The sequence below is a fragment of the Apis cerana genome, linkage group LG2, assembly GCF_029169275.1.
Source record: "Apis cerana isolate GH-2021 linkage group LG2, AcerK_1.0, whole genome shotgun sequence".
NCBI classification, from domain to species: domain Eukaryota; kingdom Metazoa; phylum Arthropoda; class Insecta; order Hymenoptera; family Apidae; genus Apis; species Apis cerana.
In genome coordinates, this window is record NC_083853.1 from 5,302,062 (window position 1) to 5,319,667 (window position 17,606).

Below are 17,606 nucleotides of genomic sequence, written 5' to 3' on the forward strand. Positions count from 1 at the left end.
TTCCTCCTCATTAAACCGGCCGACAGATAATGACAGCGCGTTTTAATTAATTAATCGTATCACGGGCATCCTAGCGTATCGCGATAATGAAATCGCGAACAAGTTAAGCCGATGGATACCTAACGAGCGTTTCCATGAAAAGTAAGTGGACAATAAAACGAACAACGTATTCGCATTATTCTTTCCATTCGATTACGTGGTTAAATTAGATGAACGATCGTGTGAAATATAATGGGTATTAGAATTGTTGACGAATTTGTTATCGAATTTTTTAATATGAGATCGATTTACTCGATTCATCCAGAGCAAATTTTTATTTTTGTTGATAAATCTTAAGAAAATATTTGATTGAACGAATGTTTGTATAATGAAGTAGAGAATGAATATTTTAAAAAATAATCGTGGATACAAAGAGTGTGAAAAATATATTTGCTGATAGGGGATTGAGCAATTTAATTTTGCAATTTAATGAAAGTGGAAAATAGAATGAAATGTCTCGGCTAAATTATCAATAATGCAACGTATAAGAGAAGTTATGTACATTTATATAAATATTTTTGTAAGAGGAAATTAAGTATTAAATTGTTAAGTAATTTAAATATTTTTAAAACGATTATTGCGTTAAAAAAATATTTAAAGGATTTAAAACAGAAATTGAATTATAAAATTCGTAATATTTATATTAAAGTTGATGTAATTGTCATAATTCATTTCTTTATGAGAAATGTGAATGGCCAATTTATATTTATTATAAAAATAACTTTAGCACTTTTGAGTAATTCGACTTTCTTTTTAACTGCTTGAAATACTTATTTACAATATCTCTTTATATCTTTGAATATGCAGGATATTCTGACTCTAATGGTCCATACCATTCTTTATCAAAATATTCTTTAGTCAGAAAAGGTTAACTATAATCTGTGCTATGTACACATTTTCAAGAGTATTCTTTTTACATGGTGAATGTGTCTTTGAATTGTTCAAACGAAATCATATAATTCTTTTCTATTCCGTTCTAAGAGACGCTAAAAAAGAATTCAGTATAAAATGTGATACTTTTATTCACGTGTCATAGAGAAGTGAAGAAGACCGTTAGAATGAACATCCTATATTTAAGTATCCAAATATATATTTGTCTTTCATTTTGATCTAATAAACTAAGAATTATTTATAAGAAAAAAAGATAAACTCATATGTATTAATGGTGAATTGAAAAAATTTTCCAATACAAATTCCTATATTTTAAAACAACCAAAAGTCATTAAGAATTGTCATAAATTATAATTGTTTTGAAATTTTTCTTACTCACCTACTTTGAAACCCAAACATAAAATTTTCCAAAAAATCACAATAATCCTCAAGAAATTTAAAAATTATTACGTATAGTTCTTTGCTCACTTTGGACTTTGAATCCCACATTAAAATTTGTTAAGAAATCGCACCAATCTTCATAAAATTTAAAATGATTACATATCGTTATATCCTCCGTATACTTTATATTCTAACATCCCGAACGAAAATTTTCTAAAAAAAATGACATTAATTCTCATAAAATTGAAAATTACCATCAATTGTTCTCAATTTCTTCGCACAATTTAAACTTGTGCGAATCAAAATTATCCAAAGAAAATTCACGTTAATAATAATCTCGTCATCGCAATATCAAATCAATTTCTAAAATTAAAAAGAAATATTCACGCGTCATCAGACATCATCGTCCGCAAAACGAAATCATGAAACAAAATTAAAATCTCACTTCATAAACGGGATCATCGCCGAGTCTCGCTTATCACCGAGCCTTCCATCATCGGGGGAAGCAAAGCCTTCGAGGTTGTCGATTCAATTCACCGTCGCGCCGATGAATTACCCTCGCCCAAGTCCTTTCTGACAGTTATACAGCTTTTCGAGACGGGCGAGACGAAATTCACAGGAGAGAAAAGAAGGTCGAGCGAAACGCGTCGTCGCTAGTAACCGACGATGAACTGTGTTTTCAGAGAGAGGCAAAGGCGGCGACGGGCCGACAATGCGTTGTGATCAACGCAATTTAATTCTAGAGGAAGAAGGCACCGTAACGCGGCCAGAAACGCGCTACCTGTTATAAAACCGAGGCTGCGATCTGACAAACCGTTCCACGACGAGCTTTTTTTTTTTAAACAAAAAAGAAAACTCGTACACACCAGACACTTTTGCTAATTTTTCGAAATATCCGCTAAATACCGCTAATTCCATGCGTGAATTGCAATGTCGCTTTAAGTCTCGTTCATATTGATCCATATGATGTACGTATTTTGTATTTTAGATTGGAAAAGTGGATTTTTTTTTATATATAAGGTGAAAAGATTGTTGTATTAATTTATTTGGGAAATTTTAGTTATGCGTTTTTTGCAATTACAAATATTTGTAAAACAGAATAAGTTATCAATTGTTCGTTTTTGAGAATTCTAAAACTAGTCAGGAAAGGAAAGGATATATTCTATTTTGAAGCTACTTATCCGATGAGAATTTTATTCATCGTAAGTCAATGGAGAATAAGAACTGAAGGTGCTAATGGAAGATACAAGAAATGTGATGGAATGAAATTATGTCGTGAATGTTAAAATTTATGTGACTGACTCGAAGCAATCGTTGGAATTTATTACTCAGGATTTTTCTTTCAATGGAAAGATTTTGCACGATAATTATTTTATAACAGACATCATAAATTTTTAAACGAACGTATAATTTTATAATACAGCTAGATGCAGAAAAAAAATTTACATAAAAATTGAAATTACAAATAATAGCATTTAAAAAAAAATTAAATCAGAGAAATACGAGTTTCTATTTAATATCAATATTTGTAAATTTGTCCTGCACGTCTCGTTTGTCGTTTTATAATTAATTTGCGCTAACAATTTACAAACAGTTCCATTTAGAATTGTCAGCTTTTTGATGCTGGTTTGCTAATTATCTAACGTTGGCAAATATTCCGAAAGCACGAGATTGCACATATTGTGAAGAGGTTCTTACAGTTAAGCGTTAACGAGACTGGTACCAACTGTATTTTAAACTGGTAGGTAAATTATTGCGACAAAGAAAAATTTATTTTAAATCTCGCTAATTGATCATACTAATTGACCATATATATTTACTCTTTCTTTTATTCTTAACGTAATTAAAATTAATGATTGACCTGAGAAATAAAAAAAATGTTATACCACAATCTTTTTCGAAATATCTATCGAAATATATTTAAATATTCTACAATTTATTTCTTCTGATCTTCCTCTCCTTCTTTTATTCATTGAAACAAGAATTGGAACGTAAAAATTTCTGAACCGTAACATACTATTAATTCACACCTATTACGTTAAGTTATATAACCTACATATGAAAATATTTGCAATACGATAAAAATCTTTTCAAGATTACATCCCCTTTTCATTTTCTTAAATAGATTCGAATACTAACTCGTATTTTAATTATTTTCTTAATAACTCCCATTATCATACGATTAAATACAAACAAAAGTACTTCAAAAGTAAACTTCATATCGTAAACGACTATCATTTCACAATAATCTCGAAAAGAAATGAAAATAAAAGATGAAGAATGTTGCACATGTATCTTCGTGCATACCTCATTCTAACGAAGCAAATAATTCACGCCACGATTAGTAAAAGGATGCGAAGTTCAAGCGTTTAGCGGCGTTTTAAAAAGAACTTAAGTCACAATACCGAACATCTGGACTTGAAGATCAGTAGTTCTCAACTTCCTTACCAATGATTTTCGCTATCATAGACGATAATTCTCTCGTTAAATCAAAATTATCATTCAAGCTCAACAGGGATGAAATTTTTTTATCTCTTATTACAAAATTAAACATTTGATCGCGCGAAGATGATCGATGGGAAGAAGTAAGTATCCTAATAATTTCTCAATATACATAAAACAGATTCGGAAGAGGAATGAAAGGAAATTACAATAAAATATAATCGTGGAAGGAGGCGGTGACTCGAAAAATGTTGGAAAACACTGTACTGGAGCAACAGTACTTCGCGATCCGTTTGCCACGAAGCAAAGGACACCGAAGCCATCAGAGCATGCAATTCTGTTCGAGAGCACTTAGACTCGCCACATCAGGAAACGGTGTCCTCCGCGTGTACACAAAGAAACGGGCACGTGACCGCGATACCATCTTCCTCCTCGAGTGAAATTCTTCCATCGCGTCATTTCGAAGATGGGAATTTTCAGAAACCGTTTACTTTTAGTCGATTCGATTCGAGTACGAGAATCGATACGATCGTTGATTGCTAATTGGACGATATCGCGAACGATGATTTCCTCGAACAGGATGAGGACTCTTAGTAACGTGTTATGGCTATAACACGTGGATTTTAAATCTTTGGTTCGATGAAAATTGTCCCACAAAATTGACCGATCAAAATCTTGTTCGCTACATTATATTTCATTAAAGTTGTATATTTTATTACGATATGGATGTTACAAGTCTAAAACACCATCCCTCTTCAACAACTTTAATCATGAAAAACATTTGCACATGTTTCCACGTACAGAAGTAGCAACATCCAGTTATCCAGCATATGCACTCGCTCGACAATCAGCTGGAGTCATCCGCTATTTCCAATTTCTTTTAAAAACATTCATCCACGAACCACATCAAAAATTACGCTCGAATATCAAATAATTCCATCGAATATCTCTTCGACATCGAGGAAATCCATTTAAAGCACGCAAAAATTTAATCGAAAAAAAAAATAGCCCGTTCAATGTTAACGAACGAGCTAATCGTAAGAACATTTCCACGCGCGTCTTCGCGCACGGAAGCGCGCAACGGAACATCCAGTTAAGACGTACACGTGTATTCCATACTTGACAGCCGCTCGGCAAAGTGTTAATTTCGCACGACGCGTGCGGCTCGGTCGCAACGCTTTAAAACACTTTGACCCTCGAACCCTCTCTCTGATGAACGCACGCCATCTCCTCTTCCCCCTCTGTGCGTGTACTACACCTTCTCCTTTTTCTTTTTCTTCTTCTTCTGCTCCTTCGGGGGCAATTTGAATGTGAAAATCGTGCGCACCATCTCTCCCTCTTCTTCCAGGGACGGATCGAGCCGGGCTCGTTCTGGTTCGTACGTGCGCCGCATGCGACCGTTTCATGCGATTTTGTAAATGAGACGGTTTCGTCGTTGGCCGATCGAGGGATACAGAATGTACCGTAACGGCCGAAAGGGTAGCCCGCGGTTAACTGTACTCTTTCTTTCATCGCCCGTTATCATGGCGCCCGCGATCGATTCTACCCGCCACGGTACACGATAACCGCCAACCGATTATCGACGCCATTTGGGCGGCTCGATGACTGCCCTCTCGAGCGGCGGATATTCGCCGTGATTACCGGGGGACTGGTGGAATTGATTTCGGTGTTTCGATAAAAAATGAAAATGCGCCCAAGATTGTTCTGACCATACCTTTTTCGTGTTTGTCTTCTTTTTTTTTGCCTAAGTGCGTGAGAGGTTTAATGATTATGGAGGTTGCTAGATTTTTTTTCTCTTTCTCTTGTAGTGTGAGTGTTAGAAAAAATGGAAGAAGGGGAAACGTTTTAACGATGGAGAATTTATAATAGGATAAATGTCTGTGTCTGTTTTAACGTAGCTTCGGGATATCACGAGGTAATATACTTGATTTATACGTATAAAACGAGTGAAGATTTCGATAATGAATAATAGTGAAAAGGATTAGAGTTATGTTCTTTCGCTTCTGTTCTTGCGAGATCGTGGTAACAATATTGATTTAAATATTACTTTCTTCCTTTTAAAAAGTATTGATAAAATGCGAAGCAGAGAGTGAATTTAATATTATAAGTTTGCATCGTATTCTAAAAAGGAAGGGGGTATGATGTATTAACGTCAGAAAAAATAAATTGTTCTTTTTTTATCGCGTGTCTTTGTTGCAAAGAAAGTAGATTGCTCGAGCGTTGTAACGTTCGAAGACTATGACATTTCGCGAAAAGAATTAATTAGGCGCGGCACTCGAGCAAATAAGACACGCCTTGATGTGATGTTATTAACTTTTTATAGCGTTTACGAGTTCAAATCATCAAAAATACATTGAATTTTTAACGTACACGATGATTTATTTTTCCTCGTCATCAGAAAACTTTTCTAATTATAAATTAGACAATAGAAATAAATTAGAGAATGGAATTCTTCGATTTCTTTATCCTAATTTTATTTCTAAATTCGAAACAAAAAATTTATTAAAGTGCTATAACAAAAAAAAAGAAAATTAACTAGACTGATATATTCTGCCAGAGAGTTCACTCTCTATTCAAATTTATATCTTAGGATAATCACACGCCTTAGACAATTTGCAAGCATCGAATTATTTAAATTTGCATTCTTTACTCTAAACGGATACGTTTAACAGAACGATCACGTTGCGTGAGTATCTCTCATTCGCTCCAGAAGACTATCTCAGATTTTTTTTCCTTTTAATTAATCTGAAAACTGTTCTACGCGTTGTTCTGTTATATGCAAAACTAACAATTTCTAATAACTAAAGCGACAAATAAAGCGATGAAAAATAGAGGTACAAATCGAAAGAAAAAATAGATAAAATTAGATAATAAGTAGCTTGATCCGATCTATGAATACTGTTGCAGAAAACGGTGATCCGTTTACTGACATTAAAAGAAGCCAGGCTAAGGTTACTAACCATTTGAACATGGAAAACGATTGATCTGGATAATTGCTGGTCTCTAATGATTCACATCCGTTTCAGTTTTACATCACATTAAATAAGAAAAATGAATCGCTGAATTGTGAAAAGTGTTCAAATTAATTTATATTGCATTAATCTTCTCATTCCTGCCTGTTTAAACGAAAAATAAAATTCAAAATTGACAAAAATGAATGGATTGTCAAAAATTTTGCATTTTCTTTTGCATCTTCTTTCAATGAGCGGATAATCAAGCGTGAGACAAATCGAAAAAACACGAGAGACAGTCTGAGAGATGAAATCAATGCGGAAAAAGAACCGTACCAGCTAACTGTACACTAGTATAGTTTTTGATGAAAAATTATCGAAACGTTTCGATTCGTCGTGAATTTAGAAAGTCGATGAGCGAATGGTTGAATATTATGTAACCGAGGCACGTTTAAACTGTTTGGAATGGTGTCATTGTCTTCGAGGGTGATAATGAATGGAAATTTTATGTAGTATTGTATATAAATATATATATATGATAAAATAGAAAGGAGAGGTGAATCTTTTGGCGCAATGATTTTAAAACTGTAATGCAAGTTGTTGGATATAATAAGGAAAAGAATAAATATTTTTCCGTCATCAAAGAGACGGAGTAATCGTTTGTAATTATGACACAGAGAAAAATAAGTAAAAATCAGTGGAAGCCTGAAAAGCGTGACGATATTTTCTCGTGAGATATTCAATAAACGGAAAATAATAGGATATTGTTGACTTTGGCTTTGAAACTTTGCATGTATGATATTTACATATGCCGTTATAAGAGAAGTGAACATTTCTTAAGAAATTTTAATTGAAAATAAATATTGATCGGTAACAGAAATTAGAAACGAAAATAGCATGGTTATTAAGAAGTGATTAAGAAATTATTCAATTAATAAGCGTCACTGATGCTTCATATATTATGCTTACCTTATTAATAACCATAGAGGCAAGTGAAATTTAATTTGATATACGTCATTCCAAGGGATTTCAATCTAATGGATTAACGCGACGATATTTAGAATAATATATCGTGAATCGATATTATAAAAAAAGGCAAAATCAATTATCACCTAGCAATTTATAAATATCGATTCGAATCAAACAGAATTTCAATTTGCCATTACCCGAAATAAATTTTTATCCTATTTCCTTTAATACAAAACATAACCCATCTTTCACATGTACAATCATCGTGTCCAGTCGAGAATTGACCCTATCACAGATAACATCTAATTATCCAAGGCAAATAATCTTCGAGATTTTTCCTCAAATTGACTCGAATTTTTAACTTATTCGATCACATATCGAATTTATATACACTCACCACGTTGTTTCTCGGGCTCGTGCTCAACGATGAAGGCAGGAACGGCCGTGACCATTTGATAATCCGCCTCAGCTACGTCCTGCTCCTGTTCCTGCTTGCTGGTGGCGAGTAACGCCTGCATGGCACTCGCGTCCCCGCAGCTTCTCCTGGTGTACTTCGTCCTCGAAACCCTCAGCAGGGCGGCTGGACTGATGCTCTGACAGTTGTCCCGCGGTGTAGACGTCCCCGGTGGCTCGTCCAGGGTCGTCGGGCTCGATAACGAAAGGGCCACGTCATCGGCGCTGTGCCGCCTCGACTTCGACAGCCTCTTAAACATCCTTCCACCTGCAACCAAAATCGAATCCGTAAAGGTTAGTCGTGCATCGATTGTATCTCTAATTACAAATTGTGGAAGAAAAAAGTTTATTTCATTTGGAACCAGCTTCAGATTTCTTTTATTTCATTCTTTATTATGTTTTTGATTAATACTGGGGAATTTGGAAGAAAAGATGTTTCTTCTTTGAATTTGAAATGATTGACAGGTAACATTTCGATTGAAATAAATGGATAGATTAATTAATGGTTAATTCTATTAAAGTGAATTCTGCTGAAATTATTTAAAATTTAAAAATCTTGATGATTCTTGAAATATTTCTATTTATATACACATAAAATTGATTCCTTGTCACTATGATAGCCAGCTAACAATTAAATAATTTTGATTCAAATTTGAAATTTTCTCCATATCTAAAAAAAAAAAAGGAAAAGAGTTATATATAATTTACAAGTAAATAGCTCGAGATAAAATAAACGAATTCCTACAATTTTTCAAGCAACTAATCCGTTCATTCACCTTTTATCACAGAACAATAGAACGTAGTTCAATTTTTATTTCGATTTCAGGTAACGGTCATGCGCAACGCTTGGCATCGATTGCGGGTCAAATTCCTCTTGTCGAACGCGAGCTACCTTGAAATTTAGCTTCCCTCTAAAAAAAAACCGATACACAATCGTAAAAAAACGGGAAACATAAAGGCCGTATTCGTTACGTTATATAATAGTCGATACGCTTCGATCCATGACTTTCCATAACTTCGCGATTTACCGTTTTTCGATTCCTCTGAGCAAACCCAATATACCAACGATTTTTTTCCAAAGAGAACTAACAATGAACGCGATATAAATCATTCAGTGGAATTATAATCGATCGAATTTGTTCAAAAGAAGAATAGTAATACACGTGTTTCTGTGAATCGTGATTCGAATCAATGAATATTGAAAAAAAAACAAAAAACAAAAGCTGAATATGAATAAATAAAAAAGAGCATAGCTGCAAGAGATAACTGTTGTTTCACGTGCATATGTTGCCATATGTTCCATTTTCTTTCTATTTATTTGTTCGATCTCTGTAATTGGATATTCGTTTGTTAACAAAACAGAGATTTAGTGCAGCTTTTTCTAGTGCAGATTTTAATTGGAAGGAAAGGTAGTTCGTTAATCCCAACGTAACAATTTAATGAATGAAATAACGATAATCAAAATACACGTACCAATTTATATCCTTGAAATAAAAAATATCTTTTCAATCTTCGCAAGATATCTCTTTTCCTCGTAAAAGTGATCGTACGTGCAATCATTTATAATGATAATCGTTGCTCAATAATATCAGTCTGAATAGTTACAATGTATGTACTATGGACAAACACAATCTGACACAATTTTCACTGCGTAAAAAATCGAAAACGAGATTTAAGAAAGTCCATTTAACGGGATGAAGAACGATGAAACTTTTTTCCTTCCCGATCATTTACTTGTTCCGCGCCGCTCGTTTCTCCTCTCGCTACGTATACTTGTAAGCTTCGTCATAAAGCTTGAAGAGAGCAAGAACCTATTCAATACGCCTCGAAGGTCGTGTCGAATGCGACGACCCGAACACGAGACCAACGATCCCAAACTATTAATGTTTCGTCGATCTACACCGTTGTTCTAATTAAGGCAGAATTTCTCAATTCTTTTTTTGCGTGATATTTGAATTTCCTTTTTTTTTTATAATATTCAAGTACAATAATTCACGATCCTTTGAATGAATCGAAACGTAATATATAATAGATGTTTAAAATTATCAAACAAAAGTAACTAGTAATTCAAAAATCCTTTATGATTTCTTAAAAATCGGGATCTACACGTTGAAAACCACTGAGTTGGAGTAATAGGAGAATTAAAAGAGAATTTCTCGTGAATTAAGTTCATAATATCCATATTTACATTCGTTGTATAAAAGATTGAGATTTTTGCATTTTATTATATTTTATTGTTTATCACGTTCTTTCGTAATAATTGCATGAGATTAAATAGAAATAAAACAATATTAATTTTAGAAATGGTATTAAAATATCACAGGATTCGAGGAAAAAATTGATACAACAAACATCTGATATTTATCAAATCATTGATCAAAGAATAACGTTTTGCCAATATCAAAACTCTTTTTACAACGATGGTATTCGTTGTAAATCTTCGATCCAAGATCCAAACGATACCATTCACCACAAGATGCAACTAACTAAGAGAAATGGAAGAGAGGCAGCAGGAAGAAATCACCAACCACTCACCACATTCTTCCGTTTATCAGATACACTTTATATTTCAACTTCACTGTTGAGATGAAACGAATCTTTTAAATAATCCACCAATTTTTCACTCATTCGTTCACGCATTATAAATCTCCATATTCAATCTCGTCAAAAAAAAAAAATTATCAACCATGCATAGTCGTTAATAAATTTAACGAGAAGAATCAGCACGGTGGCACCTGGAGTCGAACGAGAACGAGGGAAAAGCGGCGGTCAAGAACGCAAGAGGTCGTGGCCGTTGAAACGTCCCGTGTAACAGTGCCATTACGGCCGATCGCGGGATATTATTTTCGAACGGCGGTAGCTCGGCCGCATGGAGAGCAATTAACTTCTCTCTCGCGGTCGACTACGAAGGCCGCACGCTATTATTTATTTTCCCTCGCCAAGGTCCTCTGGTTGGAGAGATACAAGGAGGGAATGGAGAACGGAACCGGACGAGGCACAACCGTCTCGTGGATCTGAACATCCCGTACTTCTTTCACCCTCCCACGATTTTAGAAGACTATTTGTCCAATTTTGAATAGTGGCGTGCACGATTTTCGGGTTGATTCGGAGGAATTTATTTTTTTTTTTTTTTTAGAAGAATTATTACGCATTTTGCGATATAAAATATAGAATTTTTACGTGAAAAATTGTATAAAATTATGTATAGGATGAATTGAAATGAGAGCAATTTAGGTTTTAATAGTAAAATAGTTTTTGCGAACAATAACTCGAACTAGAAAAATAAAATCGATTAAGATTTTTAATTTTTTCTACGGGTTATATATAAGTTTCGAATTCGAATTATTCTTACTGTCATTGGTTCAGTAAAAATTGAGTTTCTTTATAATGCTGATGCAAGAATTGATTCAATCACTTTTTGCAGGATATGTGTAAGATTCTATAAAAAGGATTCTGCCTTGAAATACTGATGTTCCTATTGATATCTTCATTCTTCATCGCCTTATGTAATTTTTAATCGTTATAAATTGCACAGTGATTACATAGTTTTTATTTCAAAACTCACTTAACTTGTAACTATTAACAATAAAGAAAAAAAAAAAGAAAAAGTCAAATTTTGAACAGACCTAACAATAATCTTCAAACTTTTATACGCTTACTTAAAAAAATTACCCAAATTATCTAACATTTACATAATAGGTAATTACAACTCGTAATTTCAAATAATAAACTTAATAAACATGAGAAGGCTTAAAAAAAAAATAAGAATACACTTTAAAACTAATTAAAAATACATATTCATAAGGGAGAAAAGGGGGTCGCAAATTATTCGCATCTTGCAAAATGAAATTACGTTTCGAGAAAAGATTGAGAAACACTGGCCTTAAAGTGTGGAAAGACGAGCAATTAAACGATCAAGCTCATCCTCCTCGCACGAAGAAGAATCCACGTTTGCTTCATGGAGTTTCTACCTCGACTTGGGAACCTCTCCGTTTAACCCCGAAGCGTTAACCCCGTGACCCCTTTCTTCCTTACAGAATTACAGAAGCCACGCATCAAGCGGAAACGTTCTCTTGTCGCCAACGTGCTCGCTCATCTTTCGATTCGGTCAATTAGCCCGGACGACGAGCGAGAAGAAAGCGAACACCGATCCTCCTTATGCCGCCTCTCTTTTCCTCAAGTGCACGTTCTCTGCACGGTTTTGCTCGTAAATTAACCGTTTTGCAGTGAAAGTGGCCTGATTTTATCAACGAAACGGCAGGAAGAGGTCCCTTCTTTCAACGAGACGCTCATCGGAAAAGGATCTTCCTTTCGCGATCACTGTGCGAATATATACATATTTTTGTTCGTGTCTGTTGCTGAATCGAGGACAGCAACGGAGAGATCCAGATCTTTTATTACGAAAATATATCGAGGAATATTTAGGAGTAAGTAGATTATTTTGAGAGTTTTTTATCTAAAAAAAAAGTTTTATTTCTTTCTACTTCAGATTACACCCTAACCCTTTCCAGGGAGACCATTATCGATCACGTACGAGGATTGCATTTTTACGCGATCGCGGTCTGAGGCTGTGCCAACTCTAAAGAGAAAACTCCCGCCCGTGTTGCGCAACTTTCAATTTTCATTTTTTCTGCTTTTCAATTACGAACACGCTCGCATGCCACCCGCCAAACAACCCGTCGGTTTCAATCCAAACCTTTTCTCGTTTCGTTGGCGCGCTCGTCGCGCCGATTTCGCGAGGCAACGGCGCGTGCATTCAAATCCGGCGTACACTCCTCCCTAACCAACGGTGAAACGTCACGAAATTAATTCACGCGCGGATTTTCTTCGTCGTCGTTCACGTGGACGTGTGCAAAGCGTGAACATTGACGCGTTGGTACGCAAAACGGGATCGGTCGGTTGGATCCTCTTTCTCGAGGCGCGTGTGTTTTTTGGAAACGCGTTAAACGCGTTGTCTCGACGGATCGAGGACAAATTTGGGAGGGAAAAGCTTATGAGAATTGAGGTTCCCGGAAATTCTGGATTATTGTTTGGTTAAACGTTTTGCGCGTTGTTTCTAATTATTCGCCGTTGGGAATTATTCGAAGTTGTTGGAACGTTTAATATTTGTCAAGGGGAAGTAAGAAAGGATTATTACGAATTATTTGGACGATGAATTTTGAATTTTTTTTTTCCTTTTTTGACGGTTTGTCAGGTTTGATAGTTGCATTTCTTGATATATCAAGGTGAATGAGAGGAATAAATAAATATTATAGTGTACAGCAAATCAAAAATATCTTCTATAATGAGAATGCTTATGAATAATACAAGTGATAGATATCGAGATGAGTAAATTCAAGAGTTGAAATATTCTTTCGACGCAGATTCTAAAGATTTCTATTTTTCGAATACATTAGCATAATTATATTTTCTTCATAATGATCCTTTAAAAGGATACAATACAAGTCAATTGTAATTAATGCAAATCTAATTCAACAATGAATAATTAATTTTAAATCAAATTAACAACGAGTACAAATACATCAATAAAATGAAATCGAATGAGATGGAACGATAGTAAATCGCAATTAATCGGCGAGATTAACCAGGCAATTCGTCACAATCGAATTGTCCAGTAGATAGAAAATAATTAAACACTATTTAAACGACCGCGTGACGTTCGAGGCATACTTGCATCGTGGAGCATTTTACACACGTGGCTTAATAGAAAACGATTGATTCTGCGGAATGAGCTATAAGATTGCTTGGCTATCATTGATTATCCGTTTAAAGTACTGTTAATTAACCCAATCGGAATGGAATCTTTATCAAAATCGGTGTATCTTTAATTTAATTAGCCGATATTCGGCTTCATCGGCTTGTAATAAATGGAATGGGGAGAATTATTTTTAATGAAGCGATTTCATCAATGATAACGATTTTCGATCGAACGGAATGGAATTAATTGTATAATATATTTTCATTAGTAATATTATGTTGTAAGCATTATTGTTAGAAGGTTTTCATTGGAATATTAATCGATATAAATTATGTAGAATTTTTTAAATAAAATATACATTGTTATATCCTAATCAATTCTACGAAATTTTCCATTAATTATGAATAATTGTAAATGAATTGCAACATTCTTAAAAATTGCATATCAAAATATTTTTATTTGAAGAATATTAATATTTCTGCAACCATAAAAGAAAATAACTTTTGACAATATCTCGATGACCTGATAGAATCGATCAAGAGGTTTCCTCCTTCTAAGAAATCTCTCTTGAGATTGATTCTTCTTGTTACAAGCGCGAGAAGAATCTCTTATTTTTCCCTCCTTATCAAAGATATTCATCGTGATTAAGCACGTGGATGCTGTTATAAATTTCACTTGAACCGGAAAAGCTGATATTCCAGGCAAACATCAATTATTTCCAAAGGAAGGTTCGTTCAATTCTCGTCAACAATTATCTCGTATACAATTCTGAATTTAACCGAATATATTTGTATCTTTTATCACTCGAATTCTATCATAGAATTACATTATTAAACTGAATTAAATATCATTTTCCATTTTCCAATTGAACGTAAAACTTATCTTATTAATCATATTTCAATCGACATATTCTCGAAGCAGTAATCAGATTACAATTAAACGCAAGATTGAAATATAAAAAAAAAACAAACGACCTCACCCCATCACCTCCATTCGCATCACGAGAAAGGACACTGAACCGACAACGTCACTCCCAAACTTGCCGACTGCGCGAGTCATGCTCACAGTCAGCCAGCAATCGTCGATCATCGTTCGACGACGACGATGAGGAGAAGCCGAGGATCGATCCTCGTGTACTGTCGAAAAAAAAAAATGAATAAATTCTGCTTCTTTTTTTTAATCGATCACGTCAACAGGTTAGGGGTCCTCGTCGTGGCGAGGAGGAAGACACGCGGCCGCCAATTAACGCGTACGACAGATAATCGCGCGGACTCGTTAATTCGCGCGGAAACCACCTGTCCGCTCGCGAACGGCCGACATGACTGGTCCACAATCGCGAGAGGATTGCGCGGGGCCCGGCAGCGGGGCCCCCAAATCGGCACCGCAGATCTTCTTTGGACAGCTCGTCCCTGGCTCTTCGGAAACGGGGCGCACCGCGACGATTATAATTGCGTACGACGGTAGGCTTTTAACCGGTCGACACTCCTGCCTGTTTACGGCCCCGATTCTGTCAGCTTCGATTAAAGCCACGAGGCGATGTTTGACAGATTGAGCGGAGGGGAAGGCAAGATATTTCTCCTTTTCTCTTTCGTCTCTTTATCGAGAATTTTTGAGGAAGTTTTACGGGGTACTTTTTTTTCTTCGTTCGGGTGGATGTTCCAAGGATTGGTTAATGGATTTTTTTGGGGGGAAAGAGATGTTTGAGAGAGAGAGATTGTAGTTGTTTCGTTTCTTTTGAGAGTCTATTGAATATTGAATATAAGTTACGTAAGGTTGTAAAATTTATATTTTGAAGAAAAGAAGAAAGCTGCATTTTAAATAAGATATTAATATAAATGTATTCGATAATGTACTCTTGGAATAATTACAATCGTCAAGTAACAACGCGAACAAACTGGCTTAACATTCTTTAAATAACTTCAAACAAAAATTCAACGAAATAGCAACGAAAAAAACCTATCCACCGGTGGCAAAACCACTTGACGAATCCTATTCACACAACAGCGTTCCATCACGAAAATTAGAAAAAACGAAATTCACGAGAAGATCTCTTTCAAACACGTCTTTGCGCCTCGCACACCTGTTGCGACGAACAAAGCGGCGACGTCCAAGATCTTTTAGACCCCCTGCTCCCCTCTCTAATCCGAGTCCCTGATTGGTGATCTCGAATGGCGATTTCGCGCGCACGGAAGCAATTATACAACCGTCGATCGATAATATTCTACTCGTTGCGTTTTTCCCGAATTTTTGGAATTTTTCTGTTACCACATTGGAAAATTGCTCGGCCATTCGAACTTGGAAAGAATAAGTCGAATTCAAGCCGGTTTCGAGCAACGTTTCCTTCGTTTAAATATTCATACACGCGGCGCGAACGAATGGAACTAATGGTTGGAGGATGATGAATGACGAGGCGCGTTGCGAAATGGAAAATTAAAATTTCTCGGCCATCTTCTTACCTTTGGCTGATTTCGTGACTACGAGAACCGGTGGCTCGAGTGGCACGGATTGTTTTGATTCGAACGAGCCGATAATTACATATCTATTACGGGACGAGAATTTGTGGATTGTTTTTGTTATTGAGATATATATATACATATCCTTTTTCGTTTATTCGTGATTTCCTAATAACTAAACGGAAGACGAATTTGTATACGGTAATAGATTTAGATTGGAAGTCTCGATTCGGTAAAATTTATAACAAATTACTACTTGAAATTTTTAAATTAAACTTTCGTGTTTCTTATTCATATTAAAACATAATTATACGAAATCTTGTTCGAATTTAATCATACGATCTTTCGAATCGTAAAATTTTCTAAAGATGTATGAAATATTTTTGTGAGAACGTTTTATTTCTCTCATAAATAGTATAAATTTCACGTGGAAATGTTTTCGGTTCTGAAAGAGTTCTTTTTTAAAAAAAAAAGAAAAAAGATTCAATATCGAACGACGATACGAAATAATAAAATACGACATCAATAAAATAGTAGGAATTGGCGGATAATCACCTATAAAAATTTCATCCTTAAATGAGACATCAATTATTACTTTTTTTTTATATATCAAGTCGTATGCTTAATTAACGTTTTCTTTTTTATTTTCGGGTATTTTATGATTTTCTCGATACGAGAAAAAAGTGATATTAATCAAAACTTTCAAAAGCTATCAAAAAAATTCCGATCAAACGAGAATCCTTTCAAATCTTGATTTTTATCTTTCGATTCAACTTTTTCTTCTTCTTCTTCTTCTTCTTCTTCCCTTCCTATAAAGGTATAATAATTTCTTTGAATTAGTGCGATTGGAATCATCGAGTTTAATTCCTGCAATTATCCCAACTTCAATGCCAACAACAAGTGAACTTTCACGTAAATTAAACGTAAAAGAAATAATTCTGATCTGTTGCGCCGACAAGAAAAGATTAAATCACGATTAAGCATCTTAATTCCTCTTCGGAGTAGACAACATATTTCAGTAAGAATTCATGTACCCAAGTTATCTAGCGAGAATCTTGTGCATCTAAATTAAACCTGACAACTCTCTTTTCCATACTATTCGAAATACTATTCTAAACATTCTCCTGGCTAATTTATAATGATAAATTGTCCGGTTTCATCAAGGAGGTTAGACTCTGAGGTAAGAATCTCTTAAAAACCGGCAATCGATTAATAGGATGAAAAATGGGCTTTTTCTTTCCGGCTTCATCGCCATTAAGCATCGTCATCAATCAATATATTCGAAGGAAAAGAATTTTTCACCGGCTAATTACGTAAACGAGATATTTT

General features: G+C 34.9%; 1 protein-coding gene across 3 annotated transcripts in view; it reads right to left on the reverse strand.

Annotated features, from left to right (window-relative positions):
- LOC107994060 (uncharacterized) overlaps nt 1-17,606 on the reverse strand; it is a 101,776-nt gene that overhangs the window by 11,631 nt on the left and 72,539 nt on the right. For all 3 annotated transcript variants that reach the window (XM_017050820.3, XM_017050819.3, XM_028664912.2), the window contains one exon: nt 8,071-8,394. In XM_017050820.3, the coding sequence (XP_016906309.2) occupies nt 8,071-8,386 (316 nt within the window). In that variant the 5' untranslated portion in view covers nt 8,387-8,394. The remainder of the gene's footprint in view (nt 1-8,070; nt 8,395-17,606) is intronic.